We start from the raw sequence: 17,245 nt of genomic DNA, 5'->3' as shown, positions 1-17,245 counted from the left end.
TGTATTCAAACTCTTTATCAGAGTGATCTTTAGGACACTCGAGCCTAACATTAGCTAGCACAATGTTAGCATAACCAGCTGTTGTTGCCATTTAGTTGGCTAATTATCAGCTCTCCAGATATTGGAGGATCACATGTCTGATCTGCTGACAGTAAGTAACTGCAGCAGTATCGACATTAAATACGATTGTTTAAGCATGTTTTTTTGTTAGAGCACTGACTTCAGTTCAGGAGATAAAACAAATGTATGACCCTTCATACCTTCTTGAGTCTAAAGGTGCAGACATAAATTACATTTGTCTCCACACCTATGAGTTCACTTCTCCTCCACCTTTGGCGTACTGTGTATGTAGCAGTCTCTACCCACATACATAAAACATGATTAAGCGGGACGGCGATGTTCATCTGAGCCACTGTATTCAAGAGGGTGGGGTAACATGGTTAACTTCCATAGATTAGTGCCCGCTTCTATGTATTTTTAATGGATTACGTTTATGAGAACGCATCAGTTTGTTGGAAAACGTACTTACACACTAATCAATATTTATAAGTATGTTGTTGAGTATAATATTCTGTTTTTCTGTTCAACAAACTCAAAAAACAACTTCACTGTACCTTTAAGAATTCAGATAAATCTTTTTAAAAGGTAATACAAAGCTAACTGTCATCAATAGCTAGTGGGTTCCAGAGCACGTTTAAGCAAATGCAATCCCTCTGTTCTTCCCACAAAGACTTGCATGTGAATCTGCATATTCATATGGAGTAAGCCTAAAATCTTAAAGAGTGTAAGGCTAAACAATGAAAGACAGAAAGAAAAAAGAATTCAAAAGTCATTGCACCATACATTGGTCTCATCCAATTTTTTAAGTCGCCCTATTTTTTTATCTTTTTATATATAAATGACTGTATTCGTTCATATCCGTATTCTACAGTTATAGGTGCTACTAAACTACATATAAAATGTATCGATTCAGTTTTATTGTTACACTGAAAGCCAAAAACACATTAAAAAAATCATATCAGCTGCAGGCAGCATTCTGTCATCATCATTTTGTCATGAACCTCTGTGATGACTCAAGGTCAGAATTATAATCTTTGAATGCCCAGCGGTGACTCACCAATGATATAGCAGCGGTCATCAGCAATGAGGGTCTTGCTGTGAACATAGATGAGCTCTGTGACAGGTGACTCGGAGAGCTGGGCATGCGTCCTCAATCCGCACAGTGTGATGTACTCTGTCCACTGATCCTTCACTGCAGGCCAGAGCAGAATCACATTATTTACATGAGATGATGTGAAATGAAGACCAGTAGAGTCCATTTAAAGGAACAACTCAAGGAGAAGGAAAGATGCATGGTAGCGAGGCAGCAAAGGCTGATGTCAGGCTGATTTCCGAGGTCTAACAAAGCAGGTAAGTGACAAAAAAACTTACATTCGCTTAGTCTCGACAGGATGGAGAACTCCCCTCGGCACATGGTCCTAGGATGACAGAATAAAACCTTACATTAAGAAAGCCAGCCAGCATAAGGGGAAATAATTTAGGAATCTCACAAAATAAACCAAAAATATCTAGAGCATATACAGAGAGTACACTTCTGGGCATAACATCAAAGGCAGATTTGGAAATGTGATGGATGATAGTGAAACCATAACATGGCCATGCTGCATTCTGGCAATAACAACATGCTGACAAAGCTGATTAAGCAACATCACTCAATGTAATATGTAATATGACTCGATATGCTCTATTCCAGTTGGACCAGTTGATTGATAGAAACCTTACATGCATGGTAGCTACCCCAACTTTCCATTACCAGTTTTATTGACATGTCTTATGCACTTTCTATCAGTGACATTTCTGCTCGATCAGAAATATGTCTTTAAACCAGACGAAGCTGAGAAGTCTTGTTTTTACCGTGGCTTTCATAAGTTGTAGTGCTTGCTGATGTGTGGGCTGAGTGCAGAGTGCTAATGGGCGGAAAAGGCTCTCACCTGTAAGTGAAGTGCAGAATAGCTTGAATGGCATTTCCACCTCCTGTACTGATGTCTCCTTCAAATCCAGGAAGCAGAGGCACCACCACATACACCCTGTACTTCTTCTTTTCTCTGAAAAAACACAACATCAACACTGTACATTGTACTCTGCAGATAAAAGATGAGGTCTAATATATATTTCTATTTGGTTTTATTATTTCTTTGAACTAAACATTTTGTTTCAAATGTCTACCCCCAGTTTACCAGCTCAGTGATATTTGCATTTGTTCTTACATGTCTTAACTTCTTTCACAAACTGCTGCTTTAAAGCCACAGCTTTTCTAAACATTTCAATGCAATATGGAAAAAAACCACAAGATAAATCTGATGGCATGCAAGGACCTGAGCGAGTTTCTGCTGAATTACAAAGTATGGAGCTAAATCATGGTCAAAAGTTTTACTCATTTCAAAAAGGTGATTTGAAGTTGAAATTCTTTTTGATATAAAAATAATTTGAATACATTATTTGTTTTCATGGAAATGACTTTTTTTTTTACAGTTTCATTTTTTTTCAGCTTCAAATTTTATTATCTGTTTCAAATAAATTTTTTTCAGTTTCGGGCCTTTTTCACTTTTTTTCATTTGTCAAACTTTTGACCCTGATTTTGTGTTGTGGGTGTGTGTCAAGGGGGCGGGGCATGGGCAGGGCGTACACTAATGATTGACAGCCACTGTCACACATCGTTACAAGTTAAAAATGAGCATTTTAGCTGAAGATGGCCACTGCTCCTTCATGGGATGCTGCTGGCCAACAAGTAAGAAACATTTGTAACTGTTGTATGTGTGTCTGAGCTGATAGAATTCAGCTACTTCTGCTTCTTAAACTGCCCAGGGACTGAAGATGGAAATTAGCTAGTAGCTAAATCTGGTACAAAACATATTTAATGAATGCATTTTATACACAGCCCCTCCGAAAGACAATAGACAAATATTAGAAAACCAACACACTCAAATCATACCTGTAGGCACGCAGAATTCGATTCACGATTGCATCACCAATGCCATTATGGACAGTCTTCTGGTCGGAACAGCTGATGAAGAACTGGTTCTAAGGGCAGAGGCAAGGCAGATGGTGGCTCAGTATGAGGTGAGGGCCAAAGCTAGCAGGTAGCTGGCAATGAAGGAAGTGGGCTTTGGCTATACTCAGATTCAGGAAAAGTCATTACAGTAGGCATGCTGGTAAACAGATTTGTTTTTTCCAAATCAGAGCCTATTCTTGGGCAACATATTTGCGATTACGGTGAAAATTTTGTCCCAATGGGAGCCCTGACTGTATGACTGCTGTCTAAACCATATTAAGGCACAGCGAGCCTTAATATGGTTTAGACAGGATGACACACTGCCTGCTTAAAGATGTACATTTATCTGTAAAGTGCTACAATGTTAATCTTAATTACCTCGATGTAGATGTAGTGTTCACTCTTGTTGATGGTGTCGATGTAGGCGTTATGGATTGAGCTCTCACAGGTTCCAGTTGACCAACGATCAGCAGAGCGCAGCACCTGAGAAAACCCCAAAAATTCAACTTTGCACTGGATATACTTATAAATCATGCATATATTTTTATCTCTTTTCAGTGGTGTCATTTTACTATTACTGTCGATATTACCATTGCAATCACACTTACATATAATATTACCTTGCACATGTAAATTTGCCCATTTCTATGAATTTTAATAGGATACTTAACTGAAGAAATGGAGCAGATGGACAAAAAGGGAGCGCACCTCTTAAAGTTTGAAGACAGATTGTGTAATCTGAGGCAATGACCCTGAAACCTGAATAAAGCAGCTACAGAACCTGATAGGAAAGCTACAACATAATGGGGAGCAAGGGTTATGGTTACAGGCCACCATCCACAATAGAAGTATCTGTTACTGGACACTCACTGATTGAGCGGTTTGAACTGCAGCATGTAACACTGGCTAAAAATACTGATTAAATACAGTTCTAACATATTATCATCTTGTTTTTGAATTATTCTAACAAAACAAGCATCTTCACAAAGTTGCTAACACACCATCTTTAGCAATATATTATTATTCTATTATTCTGTTAAGGGGATATCTGCTAGTTGTGCTGCTTATGCTGGTGTCTCTCTGGACCATAGATCCTATGAAGCCTGTTGCAAGTGAGATGCTGCCACTTGTAATCCCACTCTGTCCTTGGCATTGCATTTGTTTTCTCTGGCTTTACTAAACAGGATAAATATGTTGGAAGTAGTTTTGTTCTACAGGCTTTACTTTTGTTCCACCATCTGCCATAGCACAAAAAAAACCCCCAGCAAATACTGAATAGCTGCATTTCCAACACTAGAACAGTGTCTCTTTGTTGTAGCACAGAAATACCCATCTGATTTCCTGTAAGATCTGACCTGGCAGCACAAAAGAATAAATTCATGTAAAAGTCAGTAGAGGTCTTTCATTCTTGGCTTGTTTACAGCAATTAAGGTCTTAAATAATTATTCAATAAGAATACAGCAACGTTTCATTAATGTGCACTCTACATGTTTTCAACTGTTCTTGCCGTCTTAACAGTGATGTTGAAAGCTCTCTTTACACCATGTCATTATAGCTTGGAGCTGTGTGACACAAAAAGTCTTTCATATGAGCACTGGCAGCTAGAGGCAAAGTCTTTGTGTTTTCCCGTATCCAAGGTTGACCTTCTGTGTAGGAGAACCCAGTTTCTATCAAGCTCTAGTGTGAAGCCTACAGTCCTGTGCAAATGAAAGTACAGACTCTTTTAGTTCTAAGGTTTTACATATCAGACAGAATAAAAAAAATCATCTGGTTCAAGCTAGCCTGCAGAAAGAGCCCAAATAATCACCGCACCACCACCATGCATGACAGTGAGGTGTGACAGTATGAGGTGTGTGGTCTGATCTGCCGTGTCTGGTTTATGCTAAATGTGTCGCTGTGGATTGCGGCCAGACACCTTCACTTTGGTTTTGTCTGTCCAAGTGACAGTAAAACTTTGCAAATCTAAGTTGTGCTGCCATGTACCTGCCTTTTTAGAGAAACAAGCTTTATTTGTTCAGTCTTTTTTCTTGTACTGTGAAGAACTTGAACATTTAACATGCTAACAGAGGCCTGTAGAGTCTGCACACTCGGACACTGTAGGGAATTTGCTGGGACATCCACTCCTGGGAAGATTGGTGGCTATCTTTAATATTTTCCACTTGTGAATAATCTTTGTCACTGTACAAACATGGACTTCAGATTGTAAGGAAATGACCTTAAAAACCTTCCCAGATTGATGGGCAGCAACAACTTGCTTCTCTACTGGAGGTGCTCACACTTACTGATGATTAGTTAATGAAGTGCATTTGATTAGCAGCACCTGGCTGCTACTTACCCTCGTAATTCCTATGGAAGCAGTAAGATTGTACTTAGTTTTTCACACACTGCTTTTCATTTTGGCTTCATTTTTGTTCACTAAATAATGACAGGGTAATAAGTCATGTTTTGAAGTTCATCTGAGATTGCATTTAAATAACTGTGCAATGATGAGGTTTCTCTTGTTACATAAAACATTAGAAATGAAAGGGGTTACACTTTCTTTTGCACATGACTGTACTGCTGAAACAGAACTGTGGAAAGTTTTACAACCAGCTACAGTTATGCAGCAAACATTTAAGCAGTGGTGAATAAAACTATTATATAATAATATAATATTAAATAATTATATAATGTATCTAGCATGCTAATGTCACATCATATGCACGAAGGCTCACATCTTAACCTGTCAGTGTTTTGACGTCAATGTATGAAAGGGCTAAAAAGGTGCTCTTTGGACTGCAGGAAAGATCTGAAAAACCTATGTAAACATAAGCAGAGTCATTAAAGAAGGATTTTAACACTGCCCATGTAAACAACACATTCCTCTCAAATGGAAAAGTCTAGGCTTTATTAAGTGATTATAATCAATTAAATTTGGATTACAGCAAAGTTAAAGGACCACAACAACCAAAGTGGTTCCAGTATGTTTTCCTGCGTGCTATCCTTGGCAATAGATGAGAATATGCTGGGCACTAATGATTGATTGATTTGTTCATGCTTTTGGAGACTATAATCAGCAGCTGTGGGAGGCACAGTGAAAGAGTTAGAGCCACTAACCTGTTTAAGATTACTTGCTCCTTGTATAATTGACAGCATATAAAGAAAATGGTCAGTTGCGATGATATGTTGTTTTACTTTAAAGCCCACAAAATTCACAATTTAATTTGCATAATATGAATTTGCACATCTGTGCTGTTGTCAGCAACCTGGAACACACAACAAGCAAACAGCTCCAGATACAGAGTCCCCCAGCATGTTGCTGTTGTTGTAGCTCTGCAAACTACCAGCTGGCTAACGCATCACGTTAGCGTTACTAATGGTGATTTAAGCAAATTGGAAAAAAATATAGTTCTCAGAGGGCCATGGAAGTGGGTAGTTACCCACAGGGAATTCCCGGAACTGTTTAATCTTAAAGCACCTAAAATATACCCTGACCACAGTAGCACATATGTGGGCCTATCTGTGAGCAAAAAGACTAGAACTTTAAAAATTGTATATTTACACAGATGTTGACGTCATCTTGAGTCTGTGTGTGAATATACATACCTGCACTTTGGCTTTCTTGGACCCAGGCACAGTGAATGGCAGAGAGTCAGCAGTGGAATGAGACTTGGGAAGAAGGTAAGGGTAGAAGTCGTCTTTGTACTTGATTTTGAAGATCTGAAGAGGACAGAAAAAATGAATCAGTTTCAGTTTTGTCACTTTCCTGTTACTCATGTTTCCAAAGCATTGCTTAAAGGTTTTTAAGCAATACTTCTAATGGAAACATGAGGGTTGGGGATGAGGGTTTTTTTTAGCACTTACTGTATGAGTCATATTACCACACAGGATAACATAAAACAAAAGGATACAAGGTCCAAGTCAGTAATACAGGAGTCTGATTATTTTAAGCTCTGTTTTAGTAAAGATCACCTATTTTCAATCCAATGTTTCAGTTTCACAACTTTGGATATTTATAGTATAAATGTTAAAACAACCTGTAGCTTGTACACCTATAGACTCATTTGTAAAGCAAAAGTGATGTTTACAATATACATATAGATATTTAAAGATCAATGTTAAAACTATTGCTGTTTAACACAGCTTTCTTTAGTGTCTGACCTTGGTAAAATTCCAGCGCTGGATGAAGTGGCGGGCTACATCCCTGGCAGCTTTGCCATGAAAAGCTGCTGACAGGTCACGCCACGGCATGCGAGGAATTGTAGTACGATCAATGTTATCTGACAAGATAAAAGAGGGGGGGAAAGGAAGAAAAAAAAAAAACCCAAAACAAGTCTTTCATCTCTCTGTTCAGGCATTGTCAGTGTATGTGTGTGCATGAGCTGCTGAAAGAAATTTAGATAGAGTACCTTCAAATGGTCTATCCAGCTGGACCCAGTCTCTCTTGATAAAGTTACTGTAATCTTTGCCAAGCCACAGTTTAGTGTTACCAGTCAAATCATGTGGGTCCTGCTCTCCTTGCTTATCTGGCTCAGATGTTTTAGAGCCACCAGCCATACCATTGCCCTGGATAACAGAGTCATCCATTACAGTCTGTACGGTTCACAGTACATTCTTACATCTACATCGTTCCTCGTTTCGCCTTCAGTTACCCCGTCGGTCGTCTCTGTCAAACCAAGGTCAGTTAGGTGATGCTGGCTGTCATCCCATCTCCCAAAAGCCAGGTCAAGCCCCCCTACAAAGGCTACTGTTTGGTCAATGGCCACCATCTTCTCATGGTGAGCCCACAGAAACACCACAGAAGACACGTGGTCAGGATGCCGCATCACCTGACGGATCAGTGGGTAAAATTGGTGTTAAAATGTACATTCAGGGCTCTTTTGACAGTTATTTGTGTCCCTCCTCTCCTACTACTCTACAAGACATTGTGCAGAGAAGTGAAAGACCTTGATGTTTGGGTGCATATTCATTAGAGTCCTCTTGCTGTGCTCACTATTGATGCCAAGTGCCATCTCCACCTCTTTGTACAGCAGTACACACACTTTGACTCCCATTTCCTGCAGAAGCAGGTTCATTTAAAGTAATGTTATTAAAAAAAAAACTCTACAAATTATATACATTTTGAAAAAGAAGAAAAAAAACAAGATGGCAACAAAAACAAGACAGAGAGATTTCCTACTGCTTTGCGTTTGAGGATCTCATCGAGCCGCCAGTAGTTGTTAGTTGCTGGTCTCTTTAGGAAGACTTCAGGACTGAGCCTGTGAAAAAAGCAAAACAAAAAAACCCCAAAACACACACACACACACACACACACACACACACACACACACACACACACACACACACAGGGAATACATTTCCAGGTTTAACTAAAATATTGAAAAATTATAGTTACATAAAGATTTCGATCAGCAAATCCAGACATTTTTTGACACCTACCACCAATCTGTGATGAAAATCTCCTCCTTGGCTTGTTCGAGAGCATCAGCCAGGTCGGCGAAGTAACCACTTCCATTCACATACCTTCAAATAATGAAAGGCAAATTGAGGACAAATCCTAAAAGATTATTGGAATTATTACAAATATGAGCCAGACTACATAACTGACCATTTAGTGAGCGTGTTCTCCCGCGGTGGAGCGAATCCTTCGAAGCGTTGCGTTTTGAGAAAGTCACATGTTTCTGCCAGACGCTTGATTTCAGAATTCCACCATTGACTTTGCCTATAGCCGTTGCACTTGATAATCAAATTCCTGATTAAAAGGATTAAAAGCACAAAGGCAATGCGTGCATCACAAACACAGCAAAAACACGCAAAACTCAGTACATATAATACACAAAGACAAAGCTGACCTACCGAGTAAAGTTCTCAAAGCACACTCCATATTTGGTGCCTGTGTCAGCACGACCCACTTTCGTTTTGAACTCTGGATCAAACAGCAGCACAAAGTCGATGCTGCCACAATCTCGTTTCATGTACAACAGGAAAGAGTCTTTCACCACCAGCCAGCGGCGTGACCAGCGGAAGCAGATCTGATGATGGCCTATACAGTTCAGGCCTAGGATTCGGTGACCCCCTGACCTCTTCAAGATATATCCCTCCCTGAGTCAAGATCAGACATATTATGCAATGAACACCTGCCATACCCTTATTCACTCCCAACCCACTAAAATACATGAGCTCAGTGTTTTACTTACAAGCCCTTGGGTCCAAGATCAGAGACAAAGGAGAGGGGACTGATGGAGAGGAACTCCAGCTGCAAAACAAAATATAACTCAAAATGCAGTCATTTTACTTGAGTTTTACTTTGTATGTCGAGACGGTACAATGAAAAGTCTTGAGCCACTTCCCTTTTCTTTGTATTTTGCTAGAAACATTAGAAATAGGTGCAACAATTTATTTAAAAATGTCTAAACATACATGGGAGTACAGTATAAAAATCAAGAAAATCAGGTAATGTACAATTCTAACAAGCTTCAAAGTCAATATTTGGTCATATTTTGTCCAACTCATGACTGAGAGTGTTCCACTGTGGGTTTTTCTATCCACGTATCCTTTGCTGCATTGGCAGTGTGTTTGAGATCATTGTCATACTGAAAAATAAACCTGTTGCCAATTAGAGGCTTTCTAGATGGGTATTGTATGGTGAATCAAAATGTGAAAGAATTTTTCTGTGTTTGTGCCAAGTTTTAGACTAATAGCTTTGTGGGAATCATTTTGTTGTTGCAAAAACATAATTTCATTCTTGTAAGACTATGTTATCTTTTGCATTTTTGGTAGATTCATTTTATGAAAGTGGATTAAATTATGTGTTTTTATGACAGGCTGCCTGACACAATTTAAAACCAATTCTTTGTTAAGTTGTCTGTTAAGTGTAGACAACACTGGTTCATTCCTTGGGTTAGGTGCATCTTTTGTACTTGAATGATGAATAGGTATGTGTTAAGTGTCTTAACAAACAAAAAGACATTTCTCTAAAAATGGTCAGGTACAAGGACTGAAAATGTATGAAAAATCTGCCATTTTTAAAGAATGTCTTGAAAAATGACAAGAAGGTCTGGGTCCTTGGAAGCAAAATATACAGAGAAGAGGGCTGATTTAAGACTTTTGCAATGTAGTGTATATATTATTCACCCATGCTTACCATGCTGCTATCATTTTTACAGAATGTGTTCTCCAGTAGACAATTCAGGTACTCCTCAAGGTATTTCTGCATTAGAAGAGCACATATTTACAATTTACTTACCAGCTGCTACTTGTAAAATTATGTGATGCTTCAAAATATGTTCAGTGTGTGGAAGACTGATTCATATACCACTTTGCTGGAGGTTCTTCTGGCCCGCTCAGTCCCATGTAGGCTGGGCATTTCCTCCGACATATTTCTCAGCTGCTGCCTCTCCTTTGCAAATCTTTGAGGAAAATTTGAATATTCAAAAACATTCCGCGCTTGAGAGAACTGCCATAAAAAAAGCTCAAAACAAACAATCACTTAGATTTCAACTGCATTAAGAGAGAGAGGACAAGTTGCACAGTTAAATCGATCAGCACACCAACCTTCCAATAGGCAGTAAATGAAGCATCATCTTGTGCTTGTAAAGGTCGCGATGCACCTCCTGAAAGTTCTTGTACTTCCTCTTTATAGTCCAGTGGAACTGGCCATGTGTTAGATGCAATGTATACAGGGTCCCAATACTAACCTGGAGGGACATCATTGATATCATACAAAACATAAGTGTGGTGGTGAAAAAGGGGAACCACGAAATGCCAAAAAATTTGAGTGATTTGAATGGAATAGAATTTTTCTTATTAGCTCTTGTTTTCATAGCAACTGGACTGTGTTTTGCCAGCCACAGCTTTAACGTAGTTCCCAGTAAGAAAGAAAGCCACAATTTGAATAGACAGATGAATTTATCTCTAAATCACTTACTTGGAAGATAAGAGTTAAGACACCCAAAGTCCTTTTCTAATTGCCATTTTGTAAGTGCTGCAGATCAAAGATGAACCAGGAAGTAGCGTAAAGGTTTTTTTGTTTCATATCCTCCTGAGACCCTATGTCCTCATATGGAGAAATTACATTTAGGCTTTTACACACATTCTACTTCATTCTACTCAATAAAGTGTTTTACACTTTGTAAAAATAAAAAAAGAATGACCCCAAAAAGTTGATTCTGTTCATCTGGACAGTGAAGAAGTCACTTTCTCCCACTGAAAATACTTTACTGTGCTGTAAAATAAACCCACTGTTTCCACATGCAGACAGTTTTTATAATCAGCTAATCCCAAATAGCTAAGATTAAAAATGCATTAAAAAAAAAATGTTTGGGTTTCCGGAGGATATAAGCAAATCAGGCAAGACATTTAGCATGTGGATTGGATTAAAACACGTAGAAACAAGTTTCTAATTCTACTTACATTCACCGTTCTGGACTGTGGGAGAAAGAAAATCAGAGAATGTGGATACCAGAATATGGAAAGTATATGCAAACTGACTGAGCCATCCAACTAAAACTCAGGAGTTAACTAACAAATAAAGTGACATGAAGTGCGTCTACAGATCAGTACTTGTTAAGATACCCATGAACTTCTGCTTTTTAATATAAATGACTATGTAGAAATAAATGTGACTGACTGTTTCATGGTCATATAGTTGGTTTCAGATCACTAAAATATTATCTTTAGGACTCATTCAACAACAGTCATAATAAAATTCACCACAAATGAAATTCTGCTGTTAATCATTTTGAATGCGAAAGAAATTTGATTTAAATGACTTTGAACGTGGCATGGTTGTTGTCTCTGGTGCCTTGTATCCATGGTTCAGGCTGCTGGTGGCAGTGGTGTAATGGTGTGGGGGGTATTTTCTTGTCACACTTTGAGCCCCGTACTACCAAGTGAGCATCATTTAAGCACCACTGAGCACTGCTGCTGGCCATGTTGATCCCTTTATGGCCAAAGTGACAGCACACTGTAAAACCCTGAAACAGCCTGCTCAGTAGCAATAAAGTTTTCTTTTGTAATTTTATCGCTCCTTTCGCTTCACTATGACTTAACGTCATCATGGCAAAGTAGTCAAATTTAACCGTAGCATGTCCTGAGTCAAAATCGAAAATGGGATTGTCTGTTGTTACACAGTTGTAAAGAGTTACTTATTAAGCATAAGTGTGTGTGTTTTCACTTTGGGCCCATCAAGAGCTTTCTATAAAGATTCATTAGTATCCCAAAAAGAAAAAAATGTAAAGGGTATTTTCGTAAGCTTATGGAGGTACCCTTGAGCGTGTAGTGTGCTTCTCTGTGTTGTCCAGTCTGCATTTAACAGGAACATCAGGGATGAAATAAGGTATACCCTTATCTTCTATTTCGGAAAGACGATGCACCACGATGAAAGGACGTCCTTCTGCGATTTGAAAAATTGAAGCAATCAAGAAAAATGGTTTTCTGGGAGCTTCTATCTTAAACTAAATTCATTTTCGTCGTTTCTCACCACTGCGCGACATGAGGCCATCTAGCTCGTCTTTAGTCAAATCGTGGCAGTCGTGTGAGAAGCGTCGTCTATTAAGGCTTTGGGCAGCTGCGCTCTCTGCCAACGGCTCGATCACGTCCTCTGGACTGGCCATAGCTCTGTTGTACAAATGATCAAATGCCCTGGTGAGAAGACAAAAGAAAACAGTCCAGAGATCGAAGACGTGAAAATGTGGCCTTTCTCGTGATATAGATCATAGCAAAATCTGATTTTAAAGCAAGAGTATCTGACTTGGGATTTTCTGTAGGAAAAGTAGTAATAAAGGCAATAATACAGACCTGTAACCACAAACATGTCAGCTTTAAAACAGACAGAGAGATGCAGTTTAAGTGTTTGATGCTTAGCAAAATCCGTCAGTGTGATCATGACCTTGAAGTGAATCTAATGCTCAATAATGATGACATATCATGATTGCTCAACAGGGGGAATTCAAGGACAACCACCATTATCACTTCTGTAAAAATAGACTGTTTTAGATATCACTTGCTTGAAAATAGAAAGTAGACTGGAAATGTTTGTCAGCAGCGACCTGCTAGGCAAGTCATTTATGTCAAAACATATGAGAAGTTAAGGACAAGGTTACTGGTGGAAAAAAAAGGGTGTGTGAAACCCTTTGTGTTGCATGTTGGTAAATGTAGAATAGCTGAATGTTTCCTGGAAAACGAGGCTTAAGAAAAAGGAGGGAGGGAGCCTGTCTCTGTTAAGGAGAGAGAGTTTGAAACAAGGGTAAGAAAGAAAGAAGCATGATCTGCGTCTGCATTCTAAAATTCTTTTTATCAGAAACGTGACTTTCCACTTCCACTACAAGCTACACAGGGTCATGTGTAGCAAAAACAGGTTCAGGAAGAATAATAATTGAAGATCCCGTCACAATTACTGTGTCGGGTGTAAACTAGCATCTACTAATAAGGAGACTAAGAGTGAAAACAAAAGGAAATGTGACAGATGAACTTAATAATCAGCACTTTGTGGCCAAGATTTCTTTCCACTTTTTGCTGATGTAATGAATCTAAAGCACTGCTGTTGAAGAGATCTGCACATTTGCACAGTGTATTCATCCCAAATGTGTCATCTGTACAGCCATGTTTTTTTAAATATAGATCACCACTGTGTATAGGTTGTATTCGTATAAGCTTTTTTGTCTTGACAACAATCTGGTTTAGAATTTAATTCCCATTAGGACTGATCTTCCTCACCTTTGCTTCCCAAGAAAGCACAAGTGACATTTTAATTGCTGTGGAAAAAAATCTCCACGCTAAGGCCATACTCAATTTCGGCTATTTCAATTTATACTTTTGACTTTTTTTTGGTTATTTCCACTTATGGAGCTGGATCTTTTTAAGACACTCACATGTGAGATCTTTGGTGTATTCCAACACAGACAGCAGTTTTTCCACACACTTTTAGGTGTTATACTTTCGTAAGAAAGACTTGCTCACGCTTGCCCCTAAGCAAGCAAGATGCACAGTACAGAGGTAAACATGATAAAAACTAAACCAAAACAGATATTTCTCATTAAGTACCAAACCCAACTAGCTGCTGTTATCTGTTTACATTTTGAAGCACGGAAGTGTTAAGTGTTGACTTAACGTGATTTCCCTGCATTCTGCATGTCTGAGTTAAACTTTGCCTACACTGTTTGCTCAGGTTACTTTCATGGTAAATACTACACTATACCCACACTGTGTTTTATAAAACATGAGACTAATCAAATTGGAATGCTGTGACTGGCTGAGAGGTAAGCTATTAGCAAGAGTCCAATGATCGCAATCCTTTAAACACACACACTATGTGTCAAGAACAATGTGGCTTTGTTTGTGTGTATGTGTGGGGTGCAATGGATGACTTTTATCTCTCAGCAGTACTGACCATGGAGCAATTACAAATGCTATCAAACACACTGATAGCAGTGCTGTGTTGAATTCAAAACATATTACGTGTTTGTTTGGATAATGAAAAGGCAGGAGGTGAGTTCAAATCCACCATCTAGTTGGAGCCTTTGTGTGGAGTTTCTATGTTCTCCATGGGTACTACAACTTCATCCCGCAGCCCAAATGCATGCAGTTACTGCAGTTATGTGTGAATTTGTCTATGAATGGCTGTCTGTCTCTCTGTGTCGGCCCTGTGACAGACTGACTACCTGCACCCTGCCTTTGCCCTGTGACAGCTGAAATAGGCTCCAGCTTCCAGAAATTGAATGGATAAGTGGAAGAAAATCTATGGATAAAGGGATAAATAAGGAGATTCCTGACTTTGCTGACTCCCAGTGGTTATCTCAAACAATGACACCTGGCTGATACAAGGGAAATGTTAGGAGACAATCAGCAAAACAATCACACTTCACATAGCAGCTTAATTCCATGGAGTTTTCACTGATGGCCTCAACTAGATAAGGATGGCACACCCTGCAATGATGATGTACAATCTGACATCACAGCTGGGTGTGTGTACAGGTGCAGCAGTGTACCTCTGACAATCCTTCACCTGCAACCTGCAACCTTTTTTTTTTTTTCGTTTTTTAAGCTGTTTGCATACCTGTCATATTTTCTTTTTCTTTTAAACATCATTCATCAGCTCTTCAGCCTGAACATCAGCTGACCTATTTAAAAAATGGTCTTCCCTTGATTAAGGGGAAGTTGTGCTTTGCATACGTGATCTTTAAAATGAATTTGTATGGGAAATCTACGGACCGACTCTAAAACGTGCAACCAAGTGACAGAAGACAATTGTTAGTCATCAACTTGATGACTGAAACAACAGCGCTGAGTCAACACTTGCTTACCATCAGGATTTTCCCCCAAAACTGTGCTGTGGCTAAGAATAGTCCGTCTGATCACGTTTTTAAAGCGTTAGGGCAAAAAGTCAGTGTTTAAAAAAACGTCCTAAAGAAAGACAAAGAGAGAAATAAAACAAACATCTGATGGAGTTTTCTTAAGCACACACCCTAATCTACACGAACGAAAATCACTTTTTAATTTTTTCGCCAAAGACAAAGCATCTATAAGCAGCAAAGTCTATTTAAGACTCCAGGCTGGAAAAGTTGAAGGCTAAGTTTTGGCGTCTCCACCCTTTCCCTGTTTCCCTGCTACAGCCACAATCCACAAAGAGACTCGGTGTAGTTTAAAAACTTCCCATACAAAGACATCTGTTGGGAACAAAACATAGATTTAAGCGCGGCACTAATAGGATCGCCGTATTCCTTATCGCTACCTGCGAGTTTGCAGCTGGACAATCCGCACTCATCAGTACTGCGACAACACAGCGGATGGAAATAGAAGTCCGACATAGGCCTGAAAAAATACTTACTGTCAGCTAAGTTCAAGCCACGGATCGGCTCACGGCGGCTCCACACTCAGGGCGAAGAGCTTAAAGAGTCATTCAAAGTAACAAAAATGTTTCATTGTAGCCCAACCGGAGTATCAGAGAAGAGTTCATCAGTGTTAACCGTGTGTGATGCACGCTTTAGTCCCACCCACACTATTACTGGCTGTCCGATGGGACAGCGTGAGGGAAAAGATAACGTGGAAATGGTTTCTGCTGCTTTGCCACTGTTATTAGGTAAATCATACTATGTACCTTTTTATAATTATATGGAAAAGAGCCCGGTGCTGTTCGGAATTATGACACAAAACAAACAATGACTTCCTCCCCCTCCGGTATCTGCGGCTGTGTACATAGCAGGCGCATACATGGACTTAGTTCACGTTACTGACTTGTGCACTGCCACAATTATCAAACACGAACACAACAAGTCCCGATTTCATACTTGTCAGGAAACATATATGCAGGAATGCAGATACACGAGAAGGGAGTAGGCGGCACGTATGCCATTTTCATGAGAATCACGTAATGTATCAGGAGACTTCCGATTATATATATATTTTATTTTATCCGATGAGATACCAAAATTTACATCTAAAACGCGTTTTTAGGACAAACCAACAATGTGTTTTGTACAGTTTTATATAGAATAAAAAACTGTACAAACTTTAACGTTGAAGTGGGACACCGGAAGTACATGTTACGTGAGCATCAACTAAAATCAACCAGATTTAACTTTCATTCTGGTTTTATCTGTATTCCTATTTTCGAAGATAAACCGTGCATTAGACCATATTAGATTAAACGAACAGAGGTATGGCATTTTCATATTGCTAGTACCTAAAAAAGGAGTTGATGACTCACGCCCATGCAAAGTGAGCGAAATCTGGAGAGTTGTTTGCATGATAACCATAAACCAGCTTCCTCAGCCACAGCCCCGCCTGACAGGTTGGAGAAATAATTGAAATGACTAAAAAGACTTTCCGGACTGGTTTTCGAAACAGGTACAGGTTTTAGATGACTGCACACATGCCTAGCCTGTACCTGAAGTTGCACACGCTGAGAGAAAACAGTAACAATGTAACAGCTGAACTTTAGACTTGCTGTATCTAAAGCAAACATACTTCTAGGACTTGATATTAAAAACACAGGCGTGAAAGGTTTGGTTTTTACCTTTTGAGTTTGATATTATTTTTTTTTCTTCTTTTACAATCTTGGTTTAAACAGTGATGTGACAGGTTGATGTTTTCGGAAAAATCAAAGACAACTCCAAAAATTGGTGTGAGGTGGCGCTATTAACAAAGTATCCCTAGTGCAACTTTCCACCACATGGAGGCGTTCAACCACAAGTCTGACTGGATTTTTTAAACAGC

At 39.2% G+C, this 17,245-nt stretch overlaps 1 protein-coding gene across 5 annotated transcripts in view; it reads right to left on the bottom strand.

The window, feature by feature from the left end:
- The window catches only part of pld2 (phospholipase D2), a 22,786-nt gene extending 5,657 nt beyond the window's left edge, over positions 1-17,129 (bottom strand). The window contains exons 1-22 of one of the 5 annotated variants that reach the window (XM_084942044.1): positions 17,046-17,129; positions 12,513-12,673; positions 12,298-12,425; positions 11,444-11,458; positions 10,586-10,728; positions 10,347-10,440; positions 10,176-10,241; positions 9,229-9,287; positions 8,888-9,133; positions 8,640-8,783; positions 8,471-8,554; positions 8,211-8,289; positions 7,978-8,088; positions 7,684-7,860; positions 7,441-7,597; positions 7,193-7,311; positions 6,638-6,751; positions 3,431-3,535; positions 2,993-3,081; positions 1,992-2,105; positions 1,432-1,478; positions 1,118-1,252 (exon numbers count right to left, since the gene is read on the bottom strand). In XM_084942044.1, the coding sequence (XP_084798170.1) occupies positions 1,118-1,252; positions 1,432-1,478; positions 1,992-2,105; positions 2,993-3,081; positions 3,431-3,535; positions 6,638-6,751; positions 7,193-7,311; positions 7,441-7,597; positions 7,684-7,860; positions 7,978-8,088; positions 8,211-8,289; positions 8,471-8,554; positions 8,640-8,783; positions 8,888-9,133; positions 9,229-9,287; positions 10,176-10,241; positions 10,347-10,440; positions 10,586-10,728; positions 11,444-11,458; positions 12,298-12,425; positions 12,513-12,645 (2,359 nt within the window). In that variant the 5' untranslated portion in view covers positions 12,646-12,673; positions 17,046-17,129. The other 4 variants (XM_084942040.1, XM_084942041.1, XM_084942043.1 and 1 more) reach the window with 4 other exon arrangements.
- Between the last annotated feature and the right edge of the window lie 116 nt (positions 17,130-17,245).

Source organism: Perissodus microlepis, chromosome 10 (assembly GCF_051167445.1).
Source record: "Perissodus microlepis isolate ML-2025 ecotype Zambia chromosome 10, ASM5116744v1, whole genome shotgun sequence".
Taxonomy (NCBI): domain Eukaryota; kingdom Metazoa; phylum Chordata; class Actinopteri; order Cichliformes; family Cichlidae; genus Perissodus; species Perissodus microlepis.
The sequence above is the reverse complement of the archived record's forward strand: the minus strand, read 5'-3'. Positions and strand labels throughout refer to the sequence as shown.